Consider the following 26244-nt stretch of genomic DNA (forward strand, 5'->3'; position numbering starts at 1 on the left):
TCTCATCCAACAATTGTCCATATTCTATACCAATAGTACCTTGCACATAGTCCAATTCTAAGAGCAAATAATCCAGCATATATTTTTGACTACCGGTAAATTCAGTCAAAAACTTTTAGAAATTATTCTTTAAAACAAGACTCTATATATAGATAAAAATCTTCAACACCCTTTATGTCTTTATAGTGTAGAAAGCAAATTTGAATGTTGTTTAGCTGAACAGCAAGATGCATGTATTGTTCTAGTACTGAAAAGATGTTGATCTCTATATACCTGTCACACGTAAATAAAGTGGTTTTAGTTCAAAATAAATTGTAAAGTCTATCTTTTTGTTTTTGTTAATCATTCTTTATTAGGTGGGTTAGTTATAAGGGTAGATTTTTATTTTGGGGAATTATTCTTTTTTTAGGTGTCTTAGTTATTTAAACAGATTTTTACGGTGATAGATTATCTTAGATTGGGAAAGGATGTTTTTTATAGTAATAAAGTATGGTTTCTCAAAATATCTTGACACTCGTAGAATTCAATTTCTTTTTCACAAGTAATGAATCTAATATTTTTGAACATTTCCCATTCACAAAATGAAATGGATTACCAATATATATATTTAAATATTTCAAAAAAATAACACACTTGTCAACTTGTATCTGAATATTTGTACCCCAACACAAACTTAATTCAAACTAATTTATACCCCCTGAACCTTAATCAGAACATGATATACATTATAAACAACAGTTGTAAAATTGTGGATAAGAAAATGTGCAATTCTGGTCCAAAGAATTAGGAACGCTTGGATTAAAAGAGGATAGTTTTTACCATTTTGCTTCTAATCCTTACTTATGCAAACGTTTTTATTTGAAAAAAAACCATTTCCATTTGGAAAAACAAATTAAATTTTCTTTACTCACTTTCATTGTACATCAATCACGCTTCTTTTGTTGAGGAATTTGTTAAATGAATATTGTGTAATTTTGAAGTAACTTTCTATGACTTTGTAGTTTGAAAAAGAGAAGACGGAGAAACAGGTGAAGCGACTGGAGTCAGAGCGAGACTCGGCCAACACGGAACTGATCCAAGCCAGGGTGGAGGTATCCAAGGCGCAGTCGGAGAGGGAGAAGTTCACGGCCGACCTCAGCGCTCTGGAAGAGAGGCTGCAGGACCTGGGGGAGGAAGTGGAAAAGGCAAACAAAGCTAGAAACCAGGTAATGAGGTCATGGTATAAGCCAAAACCCAAGTAATGAGGTAATGATCATCTCTGTTCATGCATAATTTGAATTGTTATGATTCAAAGTAATTTTTATCGTATTTGTGCTGTTTGAAAATTAAATAATATAATTAAACCATTTTATTGACCTAATTAATTTGCATGCTCTTCCATTTTTGTCAAGTTTTTCAAGTATTTTATTTGTTTCAGTTTGACAGAAGTGTCTTTATAAAAAAAACTTTTAAAAATCATGATATACATGTACATGTATGATATTTAAATTAGATATACTCATGATACGCATGTATAAATGAAAAGTAATTTTTTCTTGCAGACTCAAAAAGAATTAGATGAAGTAGTGGCAGAGAAATCTAAAGTTATCCAAGAAAAAGAGCGATTACATGATGATGCCATTACAACCAAGGCTTCTCTACAACAGAAAGACATGCACATTGAAGAGCTACAAAAAGAGGTAAGAAACCTTAGCAAAGTCTTTTTCAATGGCCAACAGAAAAAAGTCTATCTTACACTTAAGACAAAATGTTGTAATGCTTTGTATGATATTTTTTTTAAGGTTGAGAGAATGAAGGGAGAAATAAGCACACATCAAGAGACTCTTGCTGAAGTGTCACAGAAGGAGTCTGCATCTGAAGCTTTCCAACAGCGTCTGTAAGTACCCAGCCACAGACATAAAATACCCCGGCATTCTTAAATTATTACATTGTTGTTTTCTTGTGGAAATAAAAGGCATTGGCACTTTATGTTTAAAAAAAACAAGTCTTTTATTTAAGAATTTAAGTACAGTAAATATAATTCTCCATACTGTATCATTAAACATCTAAATAATAATGAGAAAAACAATTTCGCAGAAAGAGAAGTGTTTTTAACAACTGTAATTGAAGGAATAACATATTTAATTTGTTTAGAAACTTGATTTTCAGTCATAATATTCATGACTTGAATTTCAGTCACTAACAATATTCTTGACTTGAATTACAGTTACAATGTTCTTGATCAAAAAGACTGTTTACATGTGTTAGGTTTTGCAGTTTTCTCTTCATTTGAATAGGAGAAAATAACGAATACAATATTCATTGTGCCTTTGTAGAGAGGAGAGTCAGAAAGCCTTCGCTGATCTGCAGAAGTCGTACACAGAGATGGAGGCAGAGAGGGATTCCATGAAGGCTCAGCTCACCTTTGCCAACTTGGTGACTGAGGAAAGAACAAGGGTAGGTCAATGATGTCTTGCTTGATTGAAGCCCTGCAAAGATTTCATGCATTGGTTGCAATCAAAATAGAATACAGTCAAACTTCATTGTCTCAAACTCTATAGGACTTAAGGTCAGACGACACGTTCCTCGAGAATCTTTTTTGTATCTCCTCGTAATAAAGAGTTCCAATAAAAAACATTAATTTTATAATTACTATAAAAATGATCAAAATTTACTTGAATTTGGTTACATGTGTACATGGTCGAGTGGTTAGAACTGTGGCCACTCACTGCCAGAAGCATATAGGTTCTAGAGGTTGTAAGTTCAAATCCCCGCCCGGCGGAGATATACTTCTAATTTAGTGAATTACGCTGTGCTGTAGATGTTTTTATTTTTATATCAGCAATTCAAGTGTATTTTCAAGAAGATTATATAGGAAAATGCATACTCTAGTATCTTGCAGAAATGCCTGGTAAGGTACCCTAATTTTTTGCAAGTAGTAATAAACCATTAACAAATTCCTGGAAAAGGTTATCTAAAATTGAGGAATGTGTCGTCTGACCTTAAGAAAATCATTTAAATAACGCAGCAGTCAAGATATAGAGGTTAGACTACATAAAGAAGCAATGGTTGGGACTTCCAACTCACATCAACATTTCCATGATGTTCAAGAAATCAGTATTCAAGCTGATGCATTAGAATGTTTAATATATTTTCCTTTCTTTTTCACCTCTCTCACTCTTTCAGATGGAAGATCAGAAAATGTTTGTGATAATTATTCTTTTTCTGCTCTCTCTATCAGCTGGAAGACCAGAAAATGTTATATTCATTCTTTTTTTTCTCTCCCTCTCAGCTGGAAGACCAGAACCAGAAACTAAACAGAGAAGTGGAGGACATGCAGACCAGGTACAGTGTTATCTCCCTTACTTCACTACAGTTATTTAAATACAGTATATCTTAAGCATTATACTGGAAAAAAAAAATACAACATTATTTGATTTCAAACTATGGTTATAATTATTGTATTACAAAAATAATATTTGTGTTTTATATTTCTGGCTGTTCCTACACACAATACCGTTCTTTTTTATGGTAAGGGTTTATATGTTTATAGAAGCATATTTAATGTTGTATTGCATCTATCTGGAAAACCCTTTTTTTATTTCACACAAAGAGCATGATTTGTCTTTGATTCTTTATGTGAGCATGTTTCATAGTTTAGTCTTATCCATGTACACAGCCCATGTTTATATCTAAACTTATTTCTTCATTTAATTTTTAGTATCAAAAGTTGACATGAAGCTGTTACTATATAAGAGTTAACTGTTCAAATATTTGTTTTTACATGCAGCTTAATATTATTGTTTGAAAAATTGATATTCTTTTAAGGATTAAAACCCCTTCTACCAGAAATGAGGGGAGGAATGAAAATACCACAAATAAGTCATCAGCATGAAAGAAAATAATTGAAGCTATGATCTTCGCAAATTAAAAAACAAATGATTTGTATTTGTATTTTCACGTACATACTTTACTATAGCTTATAACTTATTACATGGAAAATTAAAAAGAAAATGATAGACTTTGAAGAAAAGCAGATCTTTTAATACATGTATATGCTAGAAAAGCTTCTTAACCATGCTATCAGTACTAAATCTTGTACACTATGATATGCATTCCACCAGCAAGTTACCTCAGCTAATGAAAATCATTAAAATTCCTAAAAATACTATTATCTGTAGTTCTATAAAAGTCAGAAATACTCTGTTGTTTGAACAAAGAAGTATTTTATTGTTTTATCATTTACCGGTACACAAAAACATTTATGTGTATACCTGAAGTAATTATTTCATGTTTTCTTTACTTTTGTTAGGAGAAATGGGACACCAATATATAAAAACAGACAAAAGAACAACAACCAATGTGTTCATGTTTCAAAAAATATATAAATTTTCTATTATTTAATAGAAATATGTATGTAAAATGCAGGGGGGGGGGGCATAAGCAAAAAAAAATTGAAAGCCCTCATGACTTACACTTGCTAGCTTTTTATCTAACTGAGCTGTTTTCCGAGAATTAAATGGTAAATGAAGAAATAAACTGCAGTTAATATTTATTGTGATAATAAACAAAGACTATTAATGTCATGAAATGGAGGTGTTTCCATTCTTCCTTAATAACAGCTTGCAATCTGTTGTGTATTCTTTGTAAGACTTTTCTATTTGTTATCTGACCTTCTCTATGTTCTCTGATGTTGTTGATTGTGTCATACATACATGTACATGAATAGCATGTAACATCATCCACTGAATTCTTGATTGCTAGAATAAGAATTTTTTATTAACAGTTCATATCAATTTTATTTGATATAGACTGCTACATAGCATAATATTTTTTGATTTAGTGGTACAGACCAGGCTTGCTATGAATGCTGAAAATGAAGCATTTAAGTTTATAATTTTGCACTATTTTTTATAGCCTGATTTAAAATTTCCCACTGTCAGTGAGGGTGAATGGGACAAAAATACATCTTGTGTGGAGGAAAACTTTTTAAATTTCAAAGTTTTCATACTCTTTTTACACTGAAAATTTGTCTGCATTGAAAAAATAGAGTACAGGTTTGCTTGTGAATCTCAATAAGTATTTCAATACAATCAGTAATTCACAGCAAACTTAGTTAATTTTGAGATTTTTGCTGACAGTAAGGACAGCTTTCAGTCATGATCTACATGTATAAGCAAAAAACCCAATAAATACAGTGCAACCCAATCAGTAAATAATCAAATGTTTGGCATAAAGCAAATAACTTGTTCGGGTTATTTTTCTTGAATGTACACGAATTTAATACTAGTGTATAAATTGAAAAAATAAGATTTTTTTTTTTCAAGACTAACAATTCTAATCTGAATGTCTGATGTGCTTATAGACACAGTCAAGAGTTGGATGAGCTACAGAATGCTAACACATCACTACAGAGTCAGCTAGATAACAAGTCCCAACTCTTACAGCAGAAGGCCAGCGAACTGGACCAACAGAAAAAACAGGTACGCTAAGCACTCTAGCTGTAAAAAAGGAGAGGGGCGGGGTTGTGTAGGGATTTTTTGGGTCATGTAATCAAAGTTGCATCTTAACTTTTTTTTTTCAATTAAGATTGCATAAAAACTTAAAATTTTACCAAATTAAGCCTTTTATTAAAGGAAGATTTTTTTTTTTCAAAGATCATACCAGTTATGATACAAATGATAAAAATGCCAGAAAAAAAAGTAAAATTCAAATAATTGTTGGATGAGATTGTGGTGTGGATTATAAATATTAATTAACTTTGAAGTATTTGAACCTGCAGCTTGATTACAGTTTGTAGGTGTATACTGTGTACACTATACCAGAGCATGTACATGTATTTCAATGAACAGAAACATCTGCTTTAGTTTATCTAATTGTATTTAATGTTTCCACATTTTGGTATGAATTTTTCTCTTTTATTTAACAGATTTCTAATCTACAAAATGAGAATTCTTCCTTGGAAGAGTACAGGACAAAAGTCCAGAAAATGGAGAATGAGAAGTCGGAGTTCCTGGAGAAGATCAGCAGGCTGGAGAATTCTCTGAAGGAGGCCAAGACGAATGCCTCCAACATCGCCAGTAATGAAGCTGGTAAGTGGGCCGGGAGCATTACGCAGGAGAATCGTGTTACATGTGGGTTGTACCGGTGGATACTTAAGCCAAAATGAAATTGTTTTTTTGGAATTGCCTCCTGTCTTATTGAAATACCTCCAGCTGATATGATATCAACAACAACAACAAATTTTCTCATGGTACAATGTTTGGTTCATGACAATTTATATCTTTTTTAAAATGGGGTTCCATCAAAGAAAAAAAAAAAAACATTTCCTCTGTTTATTAAGATTTTATAGTTTTTATAGGTATTAATTTTTGACTAAGCAATCTTCTAATTTGAGAAAAAAAAATGTCCCCTCACTCCCTCCTGGGTCTTGGAACATTTGTAGACGTTCTAGACCTTCTAGATATTGACTTATTTGGTAGACCACGGGCATGGTGAACATAGATTTTCTTATATATAGTCTTAAATTTTGCCACATTTAATAACGGGAGTACATGTTTTTATTTTTATAGGGGATGGAAATTTGCGTTTCAATTTTGAATTTTCCAACAATGATTTCTTCAGGATTCAGTTCATTTGTGATTCTTTGAATGTGCATTTCAATGTAGCTGATTCTCCAGGAACTCCATGAATGTATAATTTCGAGGACATTTTTAAATCTTAAATTCCTTTGTTCCAGGTAACCAAGCAACCTCCAAGGTAACTGAGGAGAGGGACGCTGCCTTAGGTCAGGTGGAGTTTTTGAATTCCGTCATCGTTGATCTGCAAAAGAAAAACAATGAATTTAAGACTCGCCTGGAGATTATGGAGTCAGGAGTCGTTACTAATGGAGACGGTGATAGCTCCATGGAATCTGAGTAAGTTATCTCCCCTATGATAAAAGTATAAAGCTTTAACCAAGTGCAACATTCTGATTAAATCAAAGTCAAAGTAAAAACCAAATGATTGATACAAATTAAGAGTGCTCAATATTCCACTTGGTATGAGCTATGAAGTATGTGCACTTTGTTACATTGACACTTAGCTGGAATTTGAACCAAATTTGGGGGTAAAAAATCATTTTACTGATCACTTGTACAATTCCTGAATTGAAAGAACAATTAAAAGAAAAATTTTAATGTAAAATAATTTAGCTTTCATGTTTTTTACATAACTACATGTAGTAAGTTTTACTGTTCAATGATTTCAGAGCCCCTAAGTCCCGCGCCCCTCCTCGTCTGTTCTGTGATATTTGTGATGTGTTTGATCAGCACGATACTGACGACTGCCCTCTACAAGCCATGGACTATGAAGATGGCGACGCCCCCTCCCCCACCCATTACCATGGCGACAGGAAAGCCTCCCGTCCATACTGTGATATCTGTGAAGGTCAGTGTGTACTTTTAATCATTTTATAATTTGTCATCATTTTTATCATCACTTTAATCCTCATCATTCATCATCATCATCATCATCATTATCAGTTTTCATCATTTTTATTACTATTCTTCATTGTATTCAGCTACTAAACTTGATATTCAACCTAGGTATACACTGTCAATGTTAAAACAAGAATTATAGTATCATTAGCATGGCATGATCTTTACATATAGGGAAAAGATGTATTCATTGAATGTCTAATGCACTACAATTGGAAATACATATAGAAATAAATTTTATTTGCATATTATGATTTTTGCACACACAGTTTAGAATGCCGTTTTGATATTTTGATTTGATTTCACTCCTTGATTTTTACTCCTTATTTATTTAGAATAATTATTGTTAATAGAATTATGGACATGTGTGTGCAATAGATTCCACTGCTGTAGCTTGTAGGATTTGAGGTGAATGTGACGTTTCTTTTTGCAGTGTTTGGCCATTGGACCGACGAATGCGATGATGAACAGACATTTTAAACCTGGATTGCTGACTCCACTAACAGTTCTGGCAGCTCCATATAAAACACTCTCACACTCCCGCATGATCCACTCCTGATACAGTCACTTAGATCACAACATGCATAAACAGGATCCAAAAATTATGTCAAAAAATGATGCTGAAAAAATCTATTCCGAGACTTCAGAATATGACTGAAAATTATATCAGAAATTGCAACCATAGGATTTATTTGGGGATTTATTGATATGATATACAGAATAATATTGGAAAGGACATTCTATCATGTTTTGTAGTTGGAAATTTAATTGCTGAATATGTGGTAACAGAGATGAACATTGAACAACACATTGTCAGGAATCTTGGTGTGATGAATAGATAGACTGTAGAGCAAGTTTGACACAGAATTTAGAAAGTAGACTGATCTTAGAAATGTTATGATGTGTTGGTTGTACATGTACATGTAAAATCCAAGCATTGATCACTTGCGAATCATGGCACCGTTGTTGAGAAATGTGTATGGTATTGGGTCTTTGGTTTGATGTAGAGCAGCGCTGTTTAAGAATTGAAAACTCTCCTTGTAAGTTGTGAAGCAATATTGAAGACAGCGGTTAGGCTCAGAAAAGTGCTTTAAGTCGAGAGCTATGTGTCCGTAAGATGCTATAGAAAATGAAAAGAAGATGCTAGATTTAATGTGATAATGTATAATAATCCCAATTCCTAACACTGACATGGAGTGCTATATGCTGGGATTTGGGATTTTAATAGAGATCACATTTTGTGCTGGGATTCTGTTCCAACAATTAACACACAACTTGTAGAATTGAGATTAACTATTATGTTAACAAAGTAGAATTGTCTCTGATGGTCCTCTGTTTCGATACTGCTGCTTTTCATGGCAGTTGGGCATATTCTGTTTTGTGCGACGATTTGCATTTGATGATTCCTTTTGTCATCCCATAGATTAGATAAAACAAAAAAAAAAAGATTATTTTTGTATACTATGGTAATCTAGTTCATATTATGCCAGTAATGATTTTAGCTGTGGTTAATCTCAAATAGGATTGAAATTTTTGAAGAGGTGTGTATCAAGTCAGTAGTCACAAAATTAACCAGTTTGTATTTATGTCATAGTTTGAGTGTGGCTCACCCTTTTAGTCTATTACCTCCCTTTTGTCTCCCACCCCCCTTCTTCCCTCTTTCAGAAAAGTTCTGACAACTGTCAAGCAAATTATATTATTCTGAATACAGGGACTAATGATGTAATTATGTTTATGGGGAAAACATTACAATTGCACAAATTTTACAGCAAATTTTCATGTCCTGTATTTCACAAATGAACTATGGTGCTTGACTTTTGTTCAATGAGAATAAAATATATAATGATGGGGATTGAGTAGCTAGCTGGTAGTTTCATTAATTATGCTGCTTCATGCAATTGGGAATAATGTTAGGTGTTAAATGTACTTGAAACTATTCTGGAATTTAATTTTGATGGAAAATGCTTATAAAAATCGTGCTATGATAGCTGAAGTTTTTAAGTTAATTTCTTTCTAGTTTCTTGCAACTTTTTGTTTCGTAATTTTAGGATATCTCAGGGATATAGATATCTACATGTACTATTTATTTATGATTAATGATTATATGTTAATTATATATATAAATGAAGAGATATGAATAAAATCACAACCCCAACTTTCCAAGCTCCCCTATTAAATTTATGTCTTTTCTTCAAGTTAATATTGATAAATCTGTATTGCATACTTTAACAGTTTGACCGAGAAATTAGATTTTAATTCAAAGGTAGTATTTTTAGCTGGTTTAATATTTGCTTGTTTTTGCTGAGATACTAGCCATTTATTAATGATAAAAAAAATGAAGCATTCCATCTAGATAGACATTTTCTCATTGATGCTGTATGCTGGTGAATGCTGGTTTGTGAATGCTTTTCATCTCTCATTGAACCATTAACAACCATAATGTACACAGTTTTGTGAGAATATGTCTGTATTTCACATGTATATGTTGTAAGTTATTTCTTCTTTTTTTTAAAGTGTACATATTGATTGACAAAGCTTTTTGTTAATGTTATTATATTAAAAATGTAATATACATGTATTCGCCTCTAGGATTTTCTCTCTATTAATAAAAAACAATAAAATGGGTACATGTATGAAACAGTTTGTTCCTTGTGATGAATTCAATTATCAGTTGAATAGTTTCTTTTGTTAATTAATATAAACACATACATGTAGATGAGAAAACATCTTTTGTTAATTAATATATACACATACATGTAGATGAGAAAACAAAATTGTTAATTTTTTTAAAAACTAGCAGAGGAAAGAATATGTATGCTCAAAAATTTAGCTCAGCCAAGTGCACAATCTTCGTAATGTTACTTGCCTTGCTAAAAAGACTGGATCTAAAATATAAAAGTGATCTGCTTGGTATTTAGATAAAGAAAACTGATCACAACTCAAGGTAAAAATTTGGATTTAAATTGTCTGATTGAATTGACTTTACCGAGGACATGGTATTGACCTATATTATTTAGTATTTTAGGCCAAGTGCGAGACTTTATTAAATGGGGCTTTGGTTTTTTGGGGTTTTTTTTAAATTACAGTACCTGCTGAAAAAGTATAAGATGTCTAATTTTGTGAAATAAGAGCCTCTTATGGTGAGCAAGAAGTGCTTGTATCAAAGATATAATGATAAAGTGTTCCCTTTCAAAAGTAGATATTGGAGATTTAAATGGCTGTATACATGACGTACCTTTATCTACCAAAGCTAGATCCAAGGGCACAAATGAAAATTTATGTGTAAATTTATAATAATTACATGCGTGATGTAGGAAAACTACATGTAAAATAAAATGTATCATGATAACTAGTTTGAAACTTATTCAGAAAAAAAATTATGGCCAGTGTGGGGGTCGAACCCACGACATTCGCGTTATTAGCACGACGCTCTAACCGACTGAGCTAACCGGCCGTTGCAAAACGGACGGTAAAACATATATATAAATGCTATGTATTGTAAGATTAGCTATATTAAGAATATGTGATATGAAGGAGCGGATCAAAATTCCTTAGTAATTATAAAAAAAAAACAAAAAAACAAAAACAAAAAAACTGATACCAAATTAAAAAAAAATATTTGGATCTTTTTTCAATTTTGATAAATACTAAAACAAAAATAATCTAACGTTAATAACTTTTTACAGAGTTCCATGATCCGTGCTTGGTTCTGACACAGGCAGTAGAGGGTTTTCAAGCAGAGGATGAATTGCCATCACCCCCTGGAAATATATGTGTATCTGATGCATCCCCTCCGAGCTTTATCTCAAAAGGTGATGAACCATCCCCTAAAAATTTTCAGAGTTGTGAAACTGGGTCAGAAGCCGCTGTTCAGAAATCTGAGGGATTACCCGCTAATTATAAATACCTAAAAAGTGAGGAATGTGATAAAGGCCTCAAAAATGATGAATCTGTGCCTTCGGGGGGAGAAGAGGAGACGGACAAGCATGAAGGTGGGCAAGAAAGTCAAACAGAGGCCAAGATGGATGATTCCTGCCGTGTTAGCTAATTGATTCGCACTTCATTTTTTTTTAAAATAAGATTATTTTTATTCAAAAGACATGTAATAATGAATAATAATACTGTACATAACTTCATAATGTATAACATATCACGTATGAAACAGTATGATAAATGTTTATTACTGATCGATAAATAGTTCATAATTTATTATTATATAGCTAGCATGTAGGGTTACATAATATCTTTCAACAGAATTACATGTAGGGTTGAGTGTTTTTGTAATATTAATTACTCTGGTAATGAATTGATTATGGTCGACGCATTTTGTTTGAATATAATATAGCAAGTGCTGTTTTGAAAATTACACCATGGATTTAGTATGCATATTGTATAATAAATGTATTGATATATTTCTTCCCTATTGACCATTTATTGGGACAGAATTGGTTAATATTTGATATTTATGTCTGATCGAATTATGTCATTTTCTAATCAATCATATCCATGCAATTGCCGGTATTAATTTGAAATTTAAAATTATAGGTCTGTTTGGTATACTACCTGACTGTATTTACCGATTATTGATTTCTCAACTTTCTAAATTTTATTTTTATTTATTTTAAGCACTCTTATATTAATCTTTAAATGTGATATACAATCTACTTAATTGCATGTACTTGTATAATTAATCGCATATGTACAGTATGTATACATAATGTTTGGAAATTGTTGGACTTTAGAATAAATCAGATATCTCCAAGTTTGCAGTGATCTTTGCTAGTATATATTTATTTATGCAGAGAGTTTGGATTTTTTTCCCAACTATGTACTCATATATATATATTTGTATTCATGAACGATCGGTCCAGAACATATTTTATCTGAATTAAAGAAAATAAACTGTTCAGTAAAAACTGACTGGAGAATCTATAAATGATATGACTGAAAGGTGGCAGTTAAAATACTTCTAGAAATTATAATAAACTCTTTATACACATATCCATGTTAAAGTATTATCCATACAAAGTTTAAATTAATAAGCTCTAGATAAGTAAATATCTATTAGGCCCTTAGCCCTTCTCTGACGCAGTACATTTCATTTGAACGTTCAGTTACCATCCTGCCTAGAAACGCCCCCCAAACACACATAAACATTACAATACTTCGCTTAAGTCAGCGAATCATATAATTTGTGGACACTCAATCGCTTAAAATATAAACAATCAACAACGGTGAACTTAAGGTCGTTATTCTTATTCATAATTGGGATTTTCATTCTAATTTTCGTGATAAAACAATGACTAAGTTGATGATAGCGCAACATTGACTCCTCACCACCCTTACTGCGCATGTCCGTGATGTCACAGATACCGATCTCATTAGAGAGGCGAACACACGAAAGTCACCATGATAATATGAGCGTAGCTCACTATTTTGCTTTCTCTCTTGCTATTTTAATTTTAGGAGGATGGTGTTTCGTTTGGTTTATGCACATTTTAGCCTTAATCTATGGGTAAGTACAGTTTTACTTTCATCTTTTCTGTATTTTGAGTTTAAATGGCGTGTGCCACTTCTGGTCGGAGCTCGTTGCCTTCGTAACGATTGAGGTGTTTCGCCAAATATTTGATTTTGTTCAATTTTATGATTGTTCTAAGTCTTTAAGATGATCATATTTTCATTCAGCATATGAATTTTAAAATTCAATGAGAAATTTTGTTGATTATGTACCCGGGCCTCTAAAATATCCGGCGAAACATGGGTGTGGAATGCCGACTATTCGACAAGCCGGTAAAATGGGCGGGGTATTAGTTGAATGGTAGAGATTAAGCTATGTGTTCTAGAGTCGTTTTAGTAACCAATGTAGTGTTGATTATCAATTAATCCGATTCGATTCGTGTATAATCAAAACTGCTTATTGGACTTCCTAATATCCCTGATTTTAATCTTGTCTAGCCGGAAGAATATATACTCCTCATTCCAATGTTTCTACGCCCTGCTGAATGGTTTCATACGGTTTTAAGATGGCTAGGGTTTTAGATTATGATGAAATGCTGTACCAACACTAACTGCTTGTTTTCATTGTGACAGCTCAAACATCACACCTACCTCACAATTCGCAATAATTGCCAAACATGAAAAATGAAAATGATGTATCTAGAATTATAGATGCAATTTATGAACATTGATGTCAATTGATGTTTTCAATGCCCTGAACCCCCCAAAGTAGTAAATTATGTATGCACATATATATCAACAGAAAAAGAAATATTTTCAATGATTGTAAAATTAATGGTTTGAATTAGATATGCCATGATGTGGCTTAGGGGTACTTCAGTGAGTGATAGCTATAATTTAACTGAGCTTTCTAATCTGTTTACAGTATTGATTTTATATTCACTCCATGAGGTTGCTGAAAGAGCATCTTAATAGATTGGATGCAGTGGCATTCCTGAATAAATGTAAATCTTATAAAAAATGATTATATAGCATTGTAAATTAATAATTAATAATAGGCCTTGGGATAGTCAAGAAGCTGCAATATCCTGGCTTAGTATATTGTAGGATTAGTTAGTAATAGGAAGATATGAAGCCAGTCTACTCCTGTTATTTACACAAGATAACATAGAGATGAGCTCATGGGTTTTCCCCATAAACTACATGTAAGACATGTATCACACGGAAAATACTTGAGTTTCTATTGTGTGACCTAGTTTTAGGTGTGTATGGTCACTTTGTGTACTTAATTTCCCTCCCCCTACTTTATATCAACGTAGAATCGAAACATGGGACCAACACAAAAGATATGAAATTAGTCTTACAGTGTGCACATCTGTTACAACTCAAAGTGGCTGCTAACTATTCGCTAACAGTTTACTGTCAATGAGAATTGTTTGGATAATCGTCACAGCTTTGTTGTGCAATGTTTATATATATATATATATGTATAAATATTGCAAAAACTGACAGGAGAAAGAATGAAAAGGAAGGAATATTGAAATGAAAAGACAAACCCCCTTCCAATTTTTCCCCCTGAATCATACATTTGTGATGGGTTGATAAATCAATAGAAAATATGGTTACAAATTTTGTTTACATTGGTCATAGCCATTAAAAGTGGTAAATGTTATTCTTGCTATTAATAATGTAAAACAGGGCAGAATAAAAGGTAAACAGAGCATTGCACATAGCACTGTTGTGGTCCCTGTGTCTACTGGCAACTCGTGTGTATACACTGTTGATTGATGACAGGTAAAAAAACGGGCTTCTTCGATATTCTATTGTTTGAAAGACAGGACCAAATGTCAAGGTTAGAGAGTATTACGAACACTCTCTTTTTTCTCTTGGTAACCAATATATGCATTGAAAGTAACTTGGCTGGGTCAAAGAAGACTTAGTCCCCCCTGATTGTACGTGTAGAAACCAGAAGGAATTGAAATGTTTGATTCGTGGGTATAAAGTACTTAAAAGTACGTAGAGGAAGTGTCTGAAGAGGGTAAATCATCACGAACGCTCATATACATGTACTTAGATGACAATTGTAACATGGGAGTGTTTCTCAAGGGAGTAGTGGTTTAAACCTGTTTCTTAACTGAGAGTTTTAATATGTACATATTCACTTGCAATACATGTAATTCAACCCGGTACAAAGCACAAGATAGACAGTTCCTAGTCATGAAACTTTTTTATCTAATAAAGATTTATAATGTATCGTAAACAATCTAGCTAGCCGGTAGTTGACATTTGAGATGGCTATTTGTGTTTCAGTTAGTAACAGGCTGCTTGAAAGCTCCAACTTAGGTGTAAGATTTTAATGTTTGAAAAAAAAAAAAATGTTTATCAAATAGGAAAGTGTTGGGGAAAGTGAGTAGGGGTGTATTAGGGAAAAGTAAAAATAAACGAGGTCACGACTTGACACCTGGTGTCAGTTGTAAAATTTCTCTGACGTAACACTAGGAGTAGTGACATGGATATTTGAACAAATTGACAACAATGAATCATGCATGTTAAAGAATCTGTGTCCCCAGGGGTAAGGAAACCATTGATCAGCAGGAAAGTATTCTTCTTAGTGCTGTTACAAGTAGCCCTGTAGCCACGTATGGTCCTTGCCGTGTGATAGTGAAAAGGTGGATTGTTCTTCTGTTCACCTTCCTAGTTCACAGCTATGATCTTGTCACTCTGATGTCATCTCTGTAGGACATAATTAAAATGGACATTGCATAAGACACCATTTGTTCCTTGAAGCCCCATCCTTCTACAATTAACACAGGATGAAATTTTCGCTTCTCTCCAGGGCATTGTTGTTAGTGATGAGTGGACTTGGTAGTAGATTAAATTGGAATGGGTTGTATAGATCTGTTATTGCTACTCTAATGTTGGATATACTAGCTGGGGTACTAGTGCATGTAGATAGTAGGTTATCAGTATAGGCTATCATAATTATGGACAGACTTCAGAGGCCTGCCAGTTTTTATCTGGGGATGTTGTTCATCTGGGGGGCATGTCATAGCTTAATGTTATTTAGATAGGGAGGATATGGCTGTAATATGAGGGAGGGAGGGAAGGGGATACATAAACAAAATCTCACAATTTTGATATATGGTACTTGAATTTGATTACTGGAAGCATTTCCTGCTGTGGGTCAAAGGGGGTATCTGTCCATGTGCTAGTAGATTATTAAGATTAGTGCCATCATGAATAATGAGGTGTTCCGCATGCCAGTAATTGCACAGTATGAGTGCTCATGTGTTTTATTGGACATAGAACAAATTATTTATTTCCCATGCCAGGGCTTTCAGTAAAGGGCTACATGAAACAATATATCCAAATTTCAATGACCAGAATTCACGGCTGTAGATTTCATAATTGGCAAAAAAACCTGTTGGAAATGTTTAAATTCAAACTAGCCTCTTCAAAAAGGCTAAATTCACAACATTGAAAGCACTGCATGTTATGCAATTTGAAGAGCAATTGAAACGAAACAATTGAAAATGTTATCTGAATTGCATGTACTACAAAGTACAAAGATTAAAAAGATAAAAGTTAGTCTGTGATAGTCATTGCACGGTCAATAAAATTCAATATGTAATCTTTATATTTGTTAGAACTTTATTTTCCTTTATCCTGTTTAAAAAAAGGTTCCTTAATTCGGGTACCTGTATTTCCTCATTGAATGGCTTTTTAGTACCCCAGATGAATGACCAGCGACCCTGGGAGGGTTTAAAAGACTCTGGTTGCTATAAACTTACAGTGTATGCTGTATGGTTTCCAAACACTGTTGAACATACCGATATTATTTAAAAACCTGTGAACTACACGTCAGTAGCTTTTGTGAAAATTCAAAGAGTATCAAGTGAACACTTTAAAAGTCTCAATTCTGTACAATACACTCTTTAAGTAAACTGTCATGTACAAATTAAAGTTTTTTAAAAAGTGTATTCCTTTTATTGCCCCATATCTGTCACAAATCTGATCAATGAATTAAGGTATTACATGTAGGGGTGTGTAGTTCGGTGTGATGTTAAGAGCTAGGGGTTTGTTGTTTGGTTGGTAAGGCAGGACGTGACATGTAGTACACATTATTACGCTTGACGTTGACAGACTTCGTTCGGGATTCCAGTGCTGGCTTATAATCTCGGGTCACATTCTTGACCTGAATTTCCCTGCATTCATACATTTGTTTGTAATATAGAATGTATTGTGAGAAGAAAAAAATTACATGAGTGACAACAAAATATTTAGGTTAAATATGCAAGACTAACCAGAATAGTAGATGTATATAAGGAAAAAATGTTATGATTTCATATTGCATTTGTAACTATTTAAACATGGGGAATAGAATATGCTTCATAATTAATGACACTCATATTTTGAGGATTTTTGTATTTTTATAGTATGTATTGATAATTTTTGTCATTTTGAAAAATTTTTCATTTCTTTTTTCAGAAAATACCGTCTACACCATCCTATTCCGCCTCCCTCCCCGGAAGACCTCCAGGGGGTGTCCATCATTAAACCCCTGGTCGGGGTGGATCCAAACCTGTATTTCAATTTAGAGTCTTTTTTCACCACTGTCTATCCATCCGTAAGTATACAGGAAATTTTCCATACTCCAGACTTTAAGTAATGATGCCATGTGAAATTTTAAGAGAAGTTTTGTTTTTTTTCTTTGTTGCTTTGAGAAGTAATTGGAAGGTAATTGTATTGGTATATGGATTTCCTGAGCTCCGGCATGCTGTGTATTTATTTTCCTATCTGTGCAATGTTTTCATGAGTCCCTTGCATCAACAGCCTTCGGAGATACAATCTCAATCTCGTCTGGTCCAGGCTAATTACTTCTGCATATGGAATGCATTTTCACTGCAAGCAGCAGGATTTTGTAACTCATGAAAGCATTGCAAGAAATGGAATATTTGGGGGAGGGGGGGGGGGGGGTTGTTCTTGCAACAGGACCAAAGAAATGACTGGTGTGTTGTTTTTCCCTCTGAGTCAGCCCTAAACTATTGTAATGCACATATGTTGCCATCTGCTGGGTCCAGATACATTGCTCAATCAGCAGATCCCAGGGCAGTCTTTTGGGAGGAATATTGATAAAATGGAATCCTGATCTGGCCTTTCATCTCCTGTTTTCCTTCATTAATCAGTCTAATTGACTTTCAAGTTAGGCACTGCCCACAACTATGAACATCAAAACTGTTTCCAGATAGCAGATGCTATTGTCACTTCTCATTTGAAATCTGTTTAATGGATTTAGTTACAGAATAATGGTATGCAATATGCTTCAGCCTACATGCTGAAGACGTGCATTCAGTTTTGAATGAAAAAAAATTTCATATGAAATATTATTTCATTTTATGATTATCATTTTTTTTTTTCAGTTTGAACTCCTCTTCTGTTTACAAGATGAAAGTGATCCTGCTCTTATGGTTGTTAAAGCTCTCATGGAAAAATACCCAAAAGTAGATGCTAAAATTTTTATAGGTAAGTTATATGGGGCCTAATCATTAAAAAAAAATAGACTCACATTAGGAAACTGTCACAGTAGGTTTTAATCAATGTATTTGATGGCTTATACTCAGGTATATAATCAATGCAGCAGGTGATCACTGGGCTGTATGGAGCAACTAACAATGGTTAACAATCAAAAGTCGTATTTCTTTATTCTTGGCTAAATATATTGGTCTGTATGGCTGTGAATTACATACAAACCAAGCCACGTACTGGTAGTTCCTCAGCCTAGCTTTCAAACCAGTATTATTGTACATGTATGTGTTTTGTATGGTACTTATTGTATTGATTCAAACATTTACTGTTTACTGTGTGAATAACTCTTGTCTTGGTTGGTCAATAAAGTAATGTTCCCTGTTTGTTCATGCTTTAACTTCTTTTCTTTATTTTTTGGTCCTTTTTTGTGTTGATGTTACATACTTGTCAATATTTACAATTTTGATTTTTTTTGTTTGCAGGTGTAAAATATGTTGGCCCAAACGGGAAAGTTAACAACATGTGCAAAGCATATGAGGCAGCCAAATATGATTTAATAGTCATATCTGATAGTAGTATATTAAGTAAGTACTCTAAATCTGGATGGCTCTTCTTTTTTTCTTTTTAAGAAATTTGATTTTTTGTGATTGAGAGGGAGAGTTAAGTCTTATTTGTACAAATCGATTTGCACCTTCCTGGAAGGTCTGGATTGTAAAAGGAAAAAAAAAATGAACCCTCGCTCAAATTGAGGCAATCAAATTCTTCTGCTTGATAATTATGTTAACATCTCATAAGATTCTTACAAAACATCAGTATCAAATGAAGAAGGGTGATTGTATCTGTAATGGAAGACAAATGTTCAGAGTCAGATGACAGATCATTTGGCATCACCATGATTAGATTTTGGGGTGTGTCGTTGGTTGCCATGCCGATTGGTCGATAGTAACAAGGTTTTCTAAGTTATTTTTTTGTTTCATCTTCCAGTGAAACCAGACTCACTCATGGACATGATGTCCTTCATGAAGCCAGATGTCGGTCTAGTGTTGCAGATGCCATATTGTTGTACTCGCAAGGGGTTCGCTGCTGTTTACGAAAAGGTGGGTTTTTACCAAAAAAAATGCATTTGATACCCATCTACAGGCAAATAAGTTGGCAGGTGTAAGAAAAATAAAACAAGGTTTCAGAAAGTAATAAAATTGCTTCCTCTTTTTTTTTTCTTTCTTTTTTATTTCTTTTTTTTTTTTTTTTTTACATGTATTTTCTAGTTTGTGATCTAGTATTTTAATCCTTTTTAAAGGCAAACATTATAAGCTTGACTGAGCACCTGCAGTGCTTGGTGTCAAATAGACTAGAAAATCCTTTCCTTCTTCCTGAAGGACAAATGAAGGGGATGAAATAGGGAAACTAGGACTATTTAGAAACATAGTGAATAAAGAAAACATTTCATGCCATTATCAAAGCATAAAAAGACACATACATTTACATGTAATGTACCTGATTAAAGAAATCCGAACACATCACATTACAATTCATATACATGCACTCAATGTGTTTACATGTTTATGAATAATTTTGAAGATTTAATTCATGTGCTTTTTTTTTTATTGCAGGTTTATTTTGGAACGTTTCAGTCCAGAAACTGTCTTAGTGCTAATTCTGTAGGAATCAATTGTTCAACGGGCATGTCCTGCCTTTTCCGAAGAGACATTTTAGAAAAATCAGGGGGCTTGGCTCCTTTAGGAAAATATTTAGCAGAAGATTATTTTATTTCTGAAAACATTAGAAAAGAGTAAGTATGTTTACTTTAACATTAAAGAACATTGATAGGATTTTGCTAAAATCCATCATGTAATTGAAGTCAAAATGGAGCTCAATTGATGAGACATTACTATTTATAATGGTAATCTAATATTTTCTCAATTCTTTCAGGGGATATAAAACAGTATTATGTAGTCAACCAGCACAGCAAAATTCTGGACAGTACAACATAGGCCATTTTCATCAACGACTCATCAGGTAATAAATAAACACATGTACTGAAATAACTGGTTGTCATTTGAAATTACTGTATACAGGGAAATATTCGCCCTCGTTTAATTTTCACCCCTTTCGCCTTCATTGTCAGAGGACGAATTTAAGACTGTGGGAATTCTATATTGCAAATAATATCTTTGTTAACACAACTGTATCTGGGCAAATTCAAGATGGGGTGAAACCTTTTGCAATTGTAAAAGGGCAAAAATAACCCTATGTACAGTATTCTCCAATATTGGTAATGTGTTCATATTTCACCCAGACCAGAAGTGACAAATAAACCATTTCTTCATTTTTTTCGACAAGCTTGACATTTCTTTGAGTAGAGGACAAACTTGAAATATTTTTGTGTGTGATTTTTCAGGTGGTCCCAGCTGCGCATCTCTCTGTTACCTCATCTCATCCTGTTTGAGCCCCTGTCGGAATGTATGCTGATGGGGGTGATTGCCTCGTGGGCTGCCGAGTACATCTTTGGCATCAGCTCAATGGGCTTCTTCCTCATGCATGTTCTAGTCTGGTTCCTGTTCGATTACGCTCTCCTTACATGTGTTGAGGTAGGTTCAGATGGCTTTAATAAGTGCCGTAATAAACAATCATTAATTATCAAGAACTCCTTCTTACAAATTCCCCCCTCCCATCAAATATACACACATAAAATCAGTTTTATTGACTGTCTAAGGTCTTGGGGGGGGGGGGGTTATCTATGATTGTTTCGAAAAATTATTTTTAGATTGTCCATAATGTACTATAGATATTGTGGTGCTTTACAGACTTCATATCTGTTACTTTAAAGGTAATTTTATGATTGTTAATGTCAAGAGAAAAATGTTGCATTCAAATGAGCTGGTTTTCTTTTGGCTTGTGTAGATTCCTACAATAAATCTTGATTGTTTGTCCCTGTTTATGATAATTAACTGTAATTCTATGCAAAGTGATTCACCTTCTAATGTTAATGCTAGTCAGTTGAAGTTAAGAGTCATCCATGCGTGAAAGTTCCACTGTCTGTTGACTGTTCTATTTATAGCTACTTATTCCACACTGCGGTCTGTCATGAATTGTTTTTAATTTATTAATTTTTTTTTTACCTTTGTTTACAGAATGGGCCACTTCCTTTTTCTAAGTTTGAATTCCTGGTAGCCTGGATTCTACGTGAAGTGTTATCCATATGGATGACTATTCAGAGTCACAGAACTTCCATAGTGCAGTGGCGACACAAGAAATACAGAGTGTTATGGGGAGGGACTATCGAAGAGTTTGTGTGATTCTTGAGCTGCCAAGAAGAGAGGACACGAACAAGAGAATTTCGGAGCCCGTCGGCAAGTCATTTTCTGGTGGAAAATTGTTGTCATGGACTCGGAATTTTTTATTGTTCTGTGAATTCTTGCCGTGAAACAACGGAAGAGAATTTCTTTTTTAAAAAGAACTATCAAGCAATCTCACAATATTTTCTCTGGTGCATACAATCTGTTAACCAGTCCTTTTCTTTTTTTAAATAGTGTATTTTGTGTGTTTAAAATGTGCACATTCATTTTTATCCTTGATTTATTTTTAAAAACTTGTGTAATTTATCCAATTTGACAGTAAATGCTTTGTCTGATATGTGGCAAAGATAGGGTACAAAAATAAATTAAGTAAGTGGGTAGGGTGGTTGGGGGTTATTGTATTAAGCAAGATGATTGATTTGATAAGATGTTGATTATTCGTTAATCCCATATTCCTGTCCGATCGGGGCTTTTTAAGAGGACAAAGCCCTATATGACGACAGTTCCCATGCATCTTAAGGAAGATCTGAATACTCATTTATTTCTCCAAAGCGCTCGAAACATTGCACTGATACCTATTTGCATCGAAGTCTTTCCTCTTTTTTTTCCCCCTGTTAATGATGGTCAGGTATGACTTGAGAAGGATATTATTCCCCTCTTGTCATTGCATTTTATGATATTAAGTTCACATTTGCCAAAAAGAAAAAAATTAACCAAGTACAAGTAACTATTCCAACTTGTTTGAGTTTTGTTGAGTGTTCAACTTTTTTTTTTCTTGTGCCCAGGGTACATTGACCTTTTTTTTTTTTTCAATATACGTTTTATTCCAATGGACACACTCGCTATAGGAAGACCCTTGTATCCACCTTCAATTTCTCATCCAAGAAACGGATAAGACTATGGATTTTATATAAATCCGCAGTTGGATTTGATTTCTGGGATGTATGGGGGAGGAGACAGGGGGGTAGGGTAGCGGGTTGAAGTGTCCACCATTCGATGAGAAGATGTGTGGTTGAAGTCGGTGCCTGATTTTGTAGTGCTGGTCCTCTCATAACATTGCATTGTATGTCACCTATTGTTATAGTAACAAAATTTTTTTATTATGTTCTATGTCCAAAAATGAGTTCTTCCTGAATAAGGAAGTTTAGGAAAGAGTCTGTACGAAATGAAGCCACCAAAAGTTGACTGGGGTCGAAAAATCTGTGTTTATTTAATCACATGCTAATGAATGATTTGGATTTAATTTATGATAATGAAGAGAAGAAAAGAAATACAGCGCTAAATTTAATTGATGATTGTTTTTTTATTGTTGAAATTCATGCACTTATTTGTTGCACACTTTATTATTTTGTATGGCAAATACTACCAAAAAAATGAAGCAAGCTTTGAATTAATATTTCAGAACTGCTTTATAAATATCGAACAATATTCGGGTATTTCTTAAAATTATGATTAATTATTATTTTTTTATGGAATTAATTCTTCCCTGATATGATATTGTTTGTGAGCATGTAATTTGTAACTGGGGTTTGCTGATCTAATGTTGATTTGCCATGGCGGAGGAATGCGCTGTAGGATAAGAGATATGAGTTCACCTTTGTCACCCGACTTACACAGGAGAGCAACGGTTCTGAACATGAAACTCTAGACAATGCCAACAAAACTGTACCCGCTATATAAATGTGGGTTATCTTTATCTGTCTGGTTTAATCTAGACCTCTCAAGATTTAAATAAAATACAGTACATGCATACTTATGAATAGGTAAATATTGTTAGTTAAAAAAAAAAAAAAAAAAAAATTCCCATATGTGCATGCACCCTCAAAGCTCCAATTCCTTCATAAATTACCGGTAATATAAAAACAGATTGTTATGATATATTGTACTCTATTTCTTATTGTATGAATTCAGTACTTTGTATTTTGAAATATTGTATTGCACTTGTAACTCTGTATTTGAAGTAAATTTATTCTCTGATCTTAATTAATTTAACTCGCATGATGTTATTTGATGAAACTATCATTGTACTTAATAGAAATGTTCAGTTTCACATTGTCTCTGTGCTTGTTATGATATTGTGTGATTAATTACCCTGGTCAACCCAGAAACCGTGGGTAAAATGATTATCTCTTATAGAATTGCCATAATGTAGTGTTCAATTCTGTTATTCATGTCATTTTTATACTGAAAAAAGAATAAAAAAGATTTTTATATGAATAAAAGGTTGTTTTGTTGTTGTGTGTAAACTCTTATCAAATACATGCAAAAAGTATATTGGGACATGGAGATACACACTTACTTTCTCTCTCTCTCTCTCTCTCTCTCTCTCTCTCTCTCTCTCTCTCTCTCTCTCTCTCTCCATGTGAAAAGTATCATATGGGGTGGTAGTCTAGCACGTTGGGTACCCCGATGGGATCGAGGAGAAAGCTGTTTATCGGTAACAATAGACGTGAAGGTGTTGAGTTAGACAAATGTCTGGCTAGGGAGACATTGATTGTTCCTGTGACGTAAAAATTGCAAGGTGTCGGATTTTACTCACGTCAACTTTAATATTAATTAATGCACGGCCCTAGACGGAATTTTGGCTGCACGCAATGGAGCCATCGACTTAACTGCAAGGGAGCTGGAATTATGGAGATTCAGCACTTATTGATGTTCTTTCTGCTCCAGAATGCAGAGGGATTCTTCTCTCCAAGTACACGATACATCGAGATGCATTCTGCATAAAATGATGTGCGAGTTGGGGGGGGGGGGGGGGGGGGTCGCGGGTCGGGTGCTCTTTGAGGAAGATGTCTAATATGACCAGATTAAAATAGGAAGTGTTACCCCATTATCAATAAGTCCAGTTGGAAAGGAATTAACTTCTTTATAGAATATCATATTTCACCAGTTTCTTCTTTTTTTTCTTTTCTTTTTTTTTTGGCAACTAGATTTTATTCTTTCCCAAATGCGTCACAGTCGTGAGGTTCATTATAACTCGGTGTATGTACCTTTGTGATTTCTGTCACGACTCGTGCTATAAATATATATTAAAATCTGTGTTTACAACAGTTTGGAAATATTTTTTTCTTTAAAACGTAATCCCTAATTATATAGGTGCATATGTGAAGCGTTTTGTACTTTGATGAAATCTACTTTAGTATTTCAAAATTAAAAGGAAAATCGGTCATTACTTTTATAGGTATTCCTGTTCACGAACTGTAATCGTGTGTAGATAAATATTTTGATTGTTATGTGTACACCGTACCAGTTCAGGCCAGAAATTGTTGACATCCTTATTTTCGTTCATTAATGAAATAAAACCTAGATGAAGGACACATACAAATTTGCAGCCCCCCCCCCCCCCCCCCCCCCATTTCCACCTTCTTCTTTTTTTTATTTCATGGTATTTAATATTTCATAATTTTTTTTTTTTTTGCTTCTAAAAGGGACATTAAAGATAACGTTCTCCAGTTTCAGAATTTGGCTTTTTGTATGTACATACACAATGTATACAAAATTTTATTGTCATTTAAACACAGAACTATATAGACGAAAACCCGCTTCGATATACGCAATTGACCATCTGTTATATATTATAATATGAGAAGCTTTATATTAATATAAAGTATGTCCGTCTTCCCTATCCCTGTTGAATTTGCTAACATTCAATAAAAACATGGTTAAACTTTACAATAAACTTTCCGATAACTGGAAAAAAAATTCATCCTCAATTCGACCATATTTTCCTGTCGGGGATGTCACAGTAAAATATTACTAGTATTTTTAAAATGGTAGTCCTATTTATATATGGGCACACAATTAACCTATATTTACTTTTACTTTTATCATATGATGACCTATTTAAATGCACAGAAAACTGGTTCGTTAAGAGAAATGAACCAGACTCCCACCTTCATTTTTTTTTATTTTCCAAACGAGTAGCCGACTATAACATAAGATGATTGGTATGACTGAGTACTGTTATACCGATAAGCTGTTAAGCTTAAAGAAATAAAGAGTACTCGAATACTCGTTGACATATCCCTAAATATTCATGCATCTATCGAATAATTACCAAAACTCGTAAATGAATGCAAGAAAAATGTGTACACAACATAAAATACGTTCAGAACTCAATGCAATCTTACTGAAATCCGACAATTTGCATAAAAAAGTGGGTTTTCATAAGGCCTATATTGCATTCAATGCGCATTTCAATTTCAATGTAATTCATATTTTGTCCGTAAATTTAATCTTTTTTTCCCCTAAAACCCCCCTTTTTTATTTTATTTATAAATAACAAAGCTTAAGAGTTAAGGGAAATCGGTCCATGCAGTGGTCAAGTGTCCGATCATTCAACTATGCACGTGAATAAATTGTAGATAATCATGCATACATGCAGTCGTATACTTAGTCTCGCCTATTTTTCCTTTCTACCTGTAACCATGCATGTGTAAAGATTTCGGCAATATATGGTGATGTGGAGGGATGCCTTATACAGGTATGGTGATTAGGACAGCACAATT

At 33.6% G+C, this 26244-nt stretch overlaps 2 protein-coding genes and 1 non-coding gene across 23 annotated transcripts in view; 2 read left to right on the forward strand and 1 right to left on the reverse strand.

Moving 5' to 3' along the window:
* LOC128190740 (CAP-Gly domain-containing linker protein 1-like) overlaps window positions 1–12197 on the forward strand; it is a 38231-nt gene extending 26034 nt beyond the window's left edge. For 11 of the 21 annotated variants that reach the window (XM_052862899.1, XM_052862903.1, XM_052862907.1 and 8 more), the window contains 10 exons: window positions 1002–1205; window positions 1542–1679; window positions 1782–1876; window positions 2316–2436; window positions 3272–3324; window positions 5345–5462; window positions 5909–6071; window positions 6719–6896; window positions 7229–7407; window positions 11144–12196. In XM_052862899.1, the coding sequence (XP_052718859.1) occupies window positions 1002–1205; window positions 1542–1679; window positions 1782–1876; window positions 2316–2436; window positions 3272–3324; window positions 5345–5462; window positions 5909–6071; window positions 6719–6896; window positions 7229–7407; window positions 11144–11505 (1611 nt within the window). In that variant the 3' untranslated portion in view covers window positions 11506–12196. Of the gene's footprint in view, window positions 1–1001; window positions 1206–1541; window positions 1680–1781; window positions 1877–2315; window positions 2437–3271; window positions 3325–5344; window positions 5463–5908; window positions 6072–6718; window positions 6897–7228; window positions 7408–7890; window positions 10096–11143 lie in introns of those variants that run through there. The other 10 variants (XM_052862900.1, XM_052862894.1, XM_052862908.1 and 7 more) reach the window with 3 other exon arrangements.
* Trnai-aau (transfer RNA isoleucine (anticodon AAU)) lies at window positions 10838–10911 on the reverse strand. Its single transcript has one exon. It is a non-coding gene; the product is annotated as a tRNA-Ile (tRNA).
* Window positions 12198–12783: 586 nt separating the features above from the next.
* On the forward strand, window positions 12784–23958 carry LOC128188471 (ceramide glucosyltransferase-like). Its single transcript, XM_052859549.1, has 9 exons — window positions 12784–12972; window positions 17403–17541; window positions 18335–18437; window positions 18923–19024; window positions 19425–19537; window positions 20051–20229; window positions 20370–20456; window positions 20839–21028; window positions 21572–23958. Exons 1-9 carry the CDS (start codon window positions 12809–12811, stop codon window positions 21734–21736), a joined length of 1242 nt encoding a protein of 413 aa, XP_052715509.1. The 5' UTR covers window positions 12784–12808; the 3' UTR covers window positions 21737–23958.
* Window positions 23959–26244: the final 2286 nt, after the last annotated feature.

The sequence above is a fragment of the Crassostrea angulata genome, chromosome 6 (genome assembly GCF_025612915.1).
Source record: "Crassostrea angulata isolate pt1a10 chromosome 6, ASM2561291v2, whole genome shotgun sequence".
Taxonomy (NCBI): domain Eukaryota; kingdom Metazoa; phylum Mollusca; class Bivalvia; order Ostreida; family Ostreidae; genus Magallana; species Magallana angulata.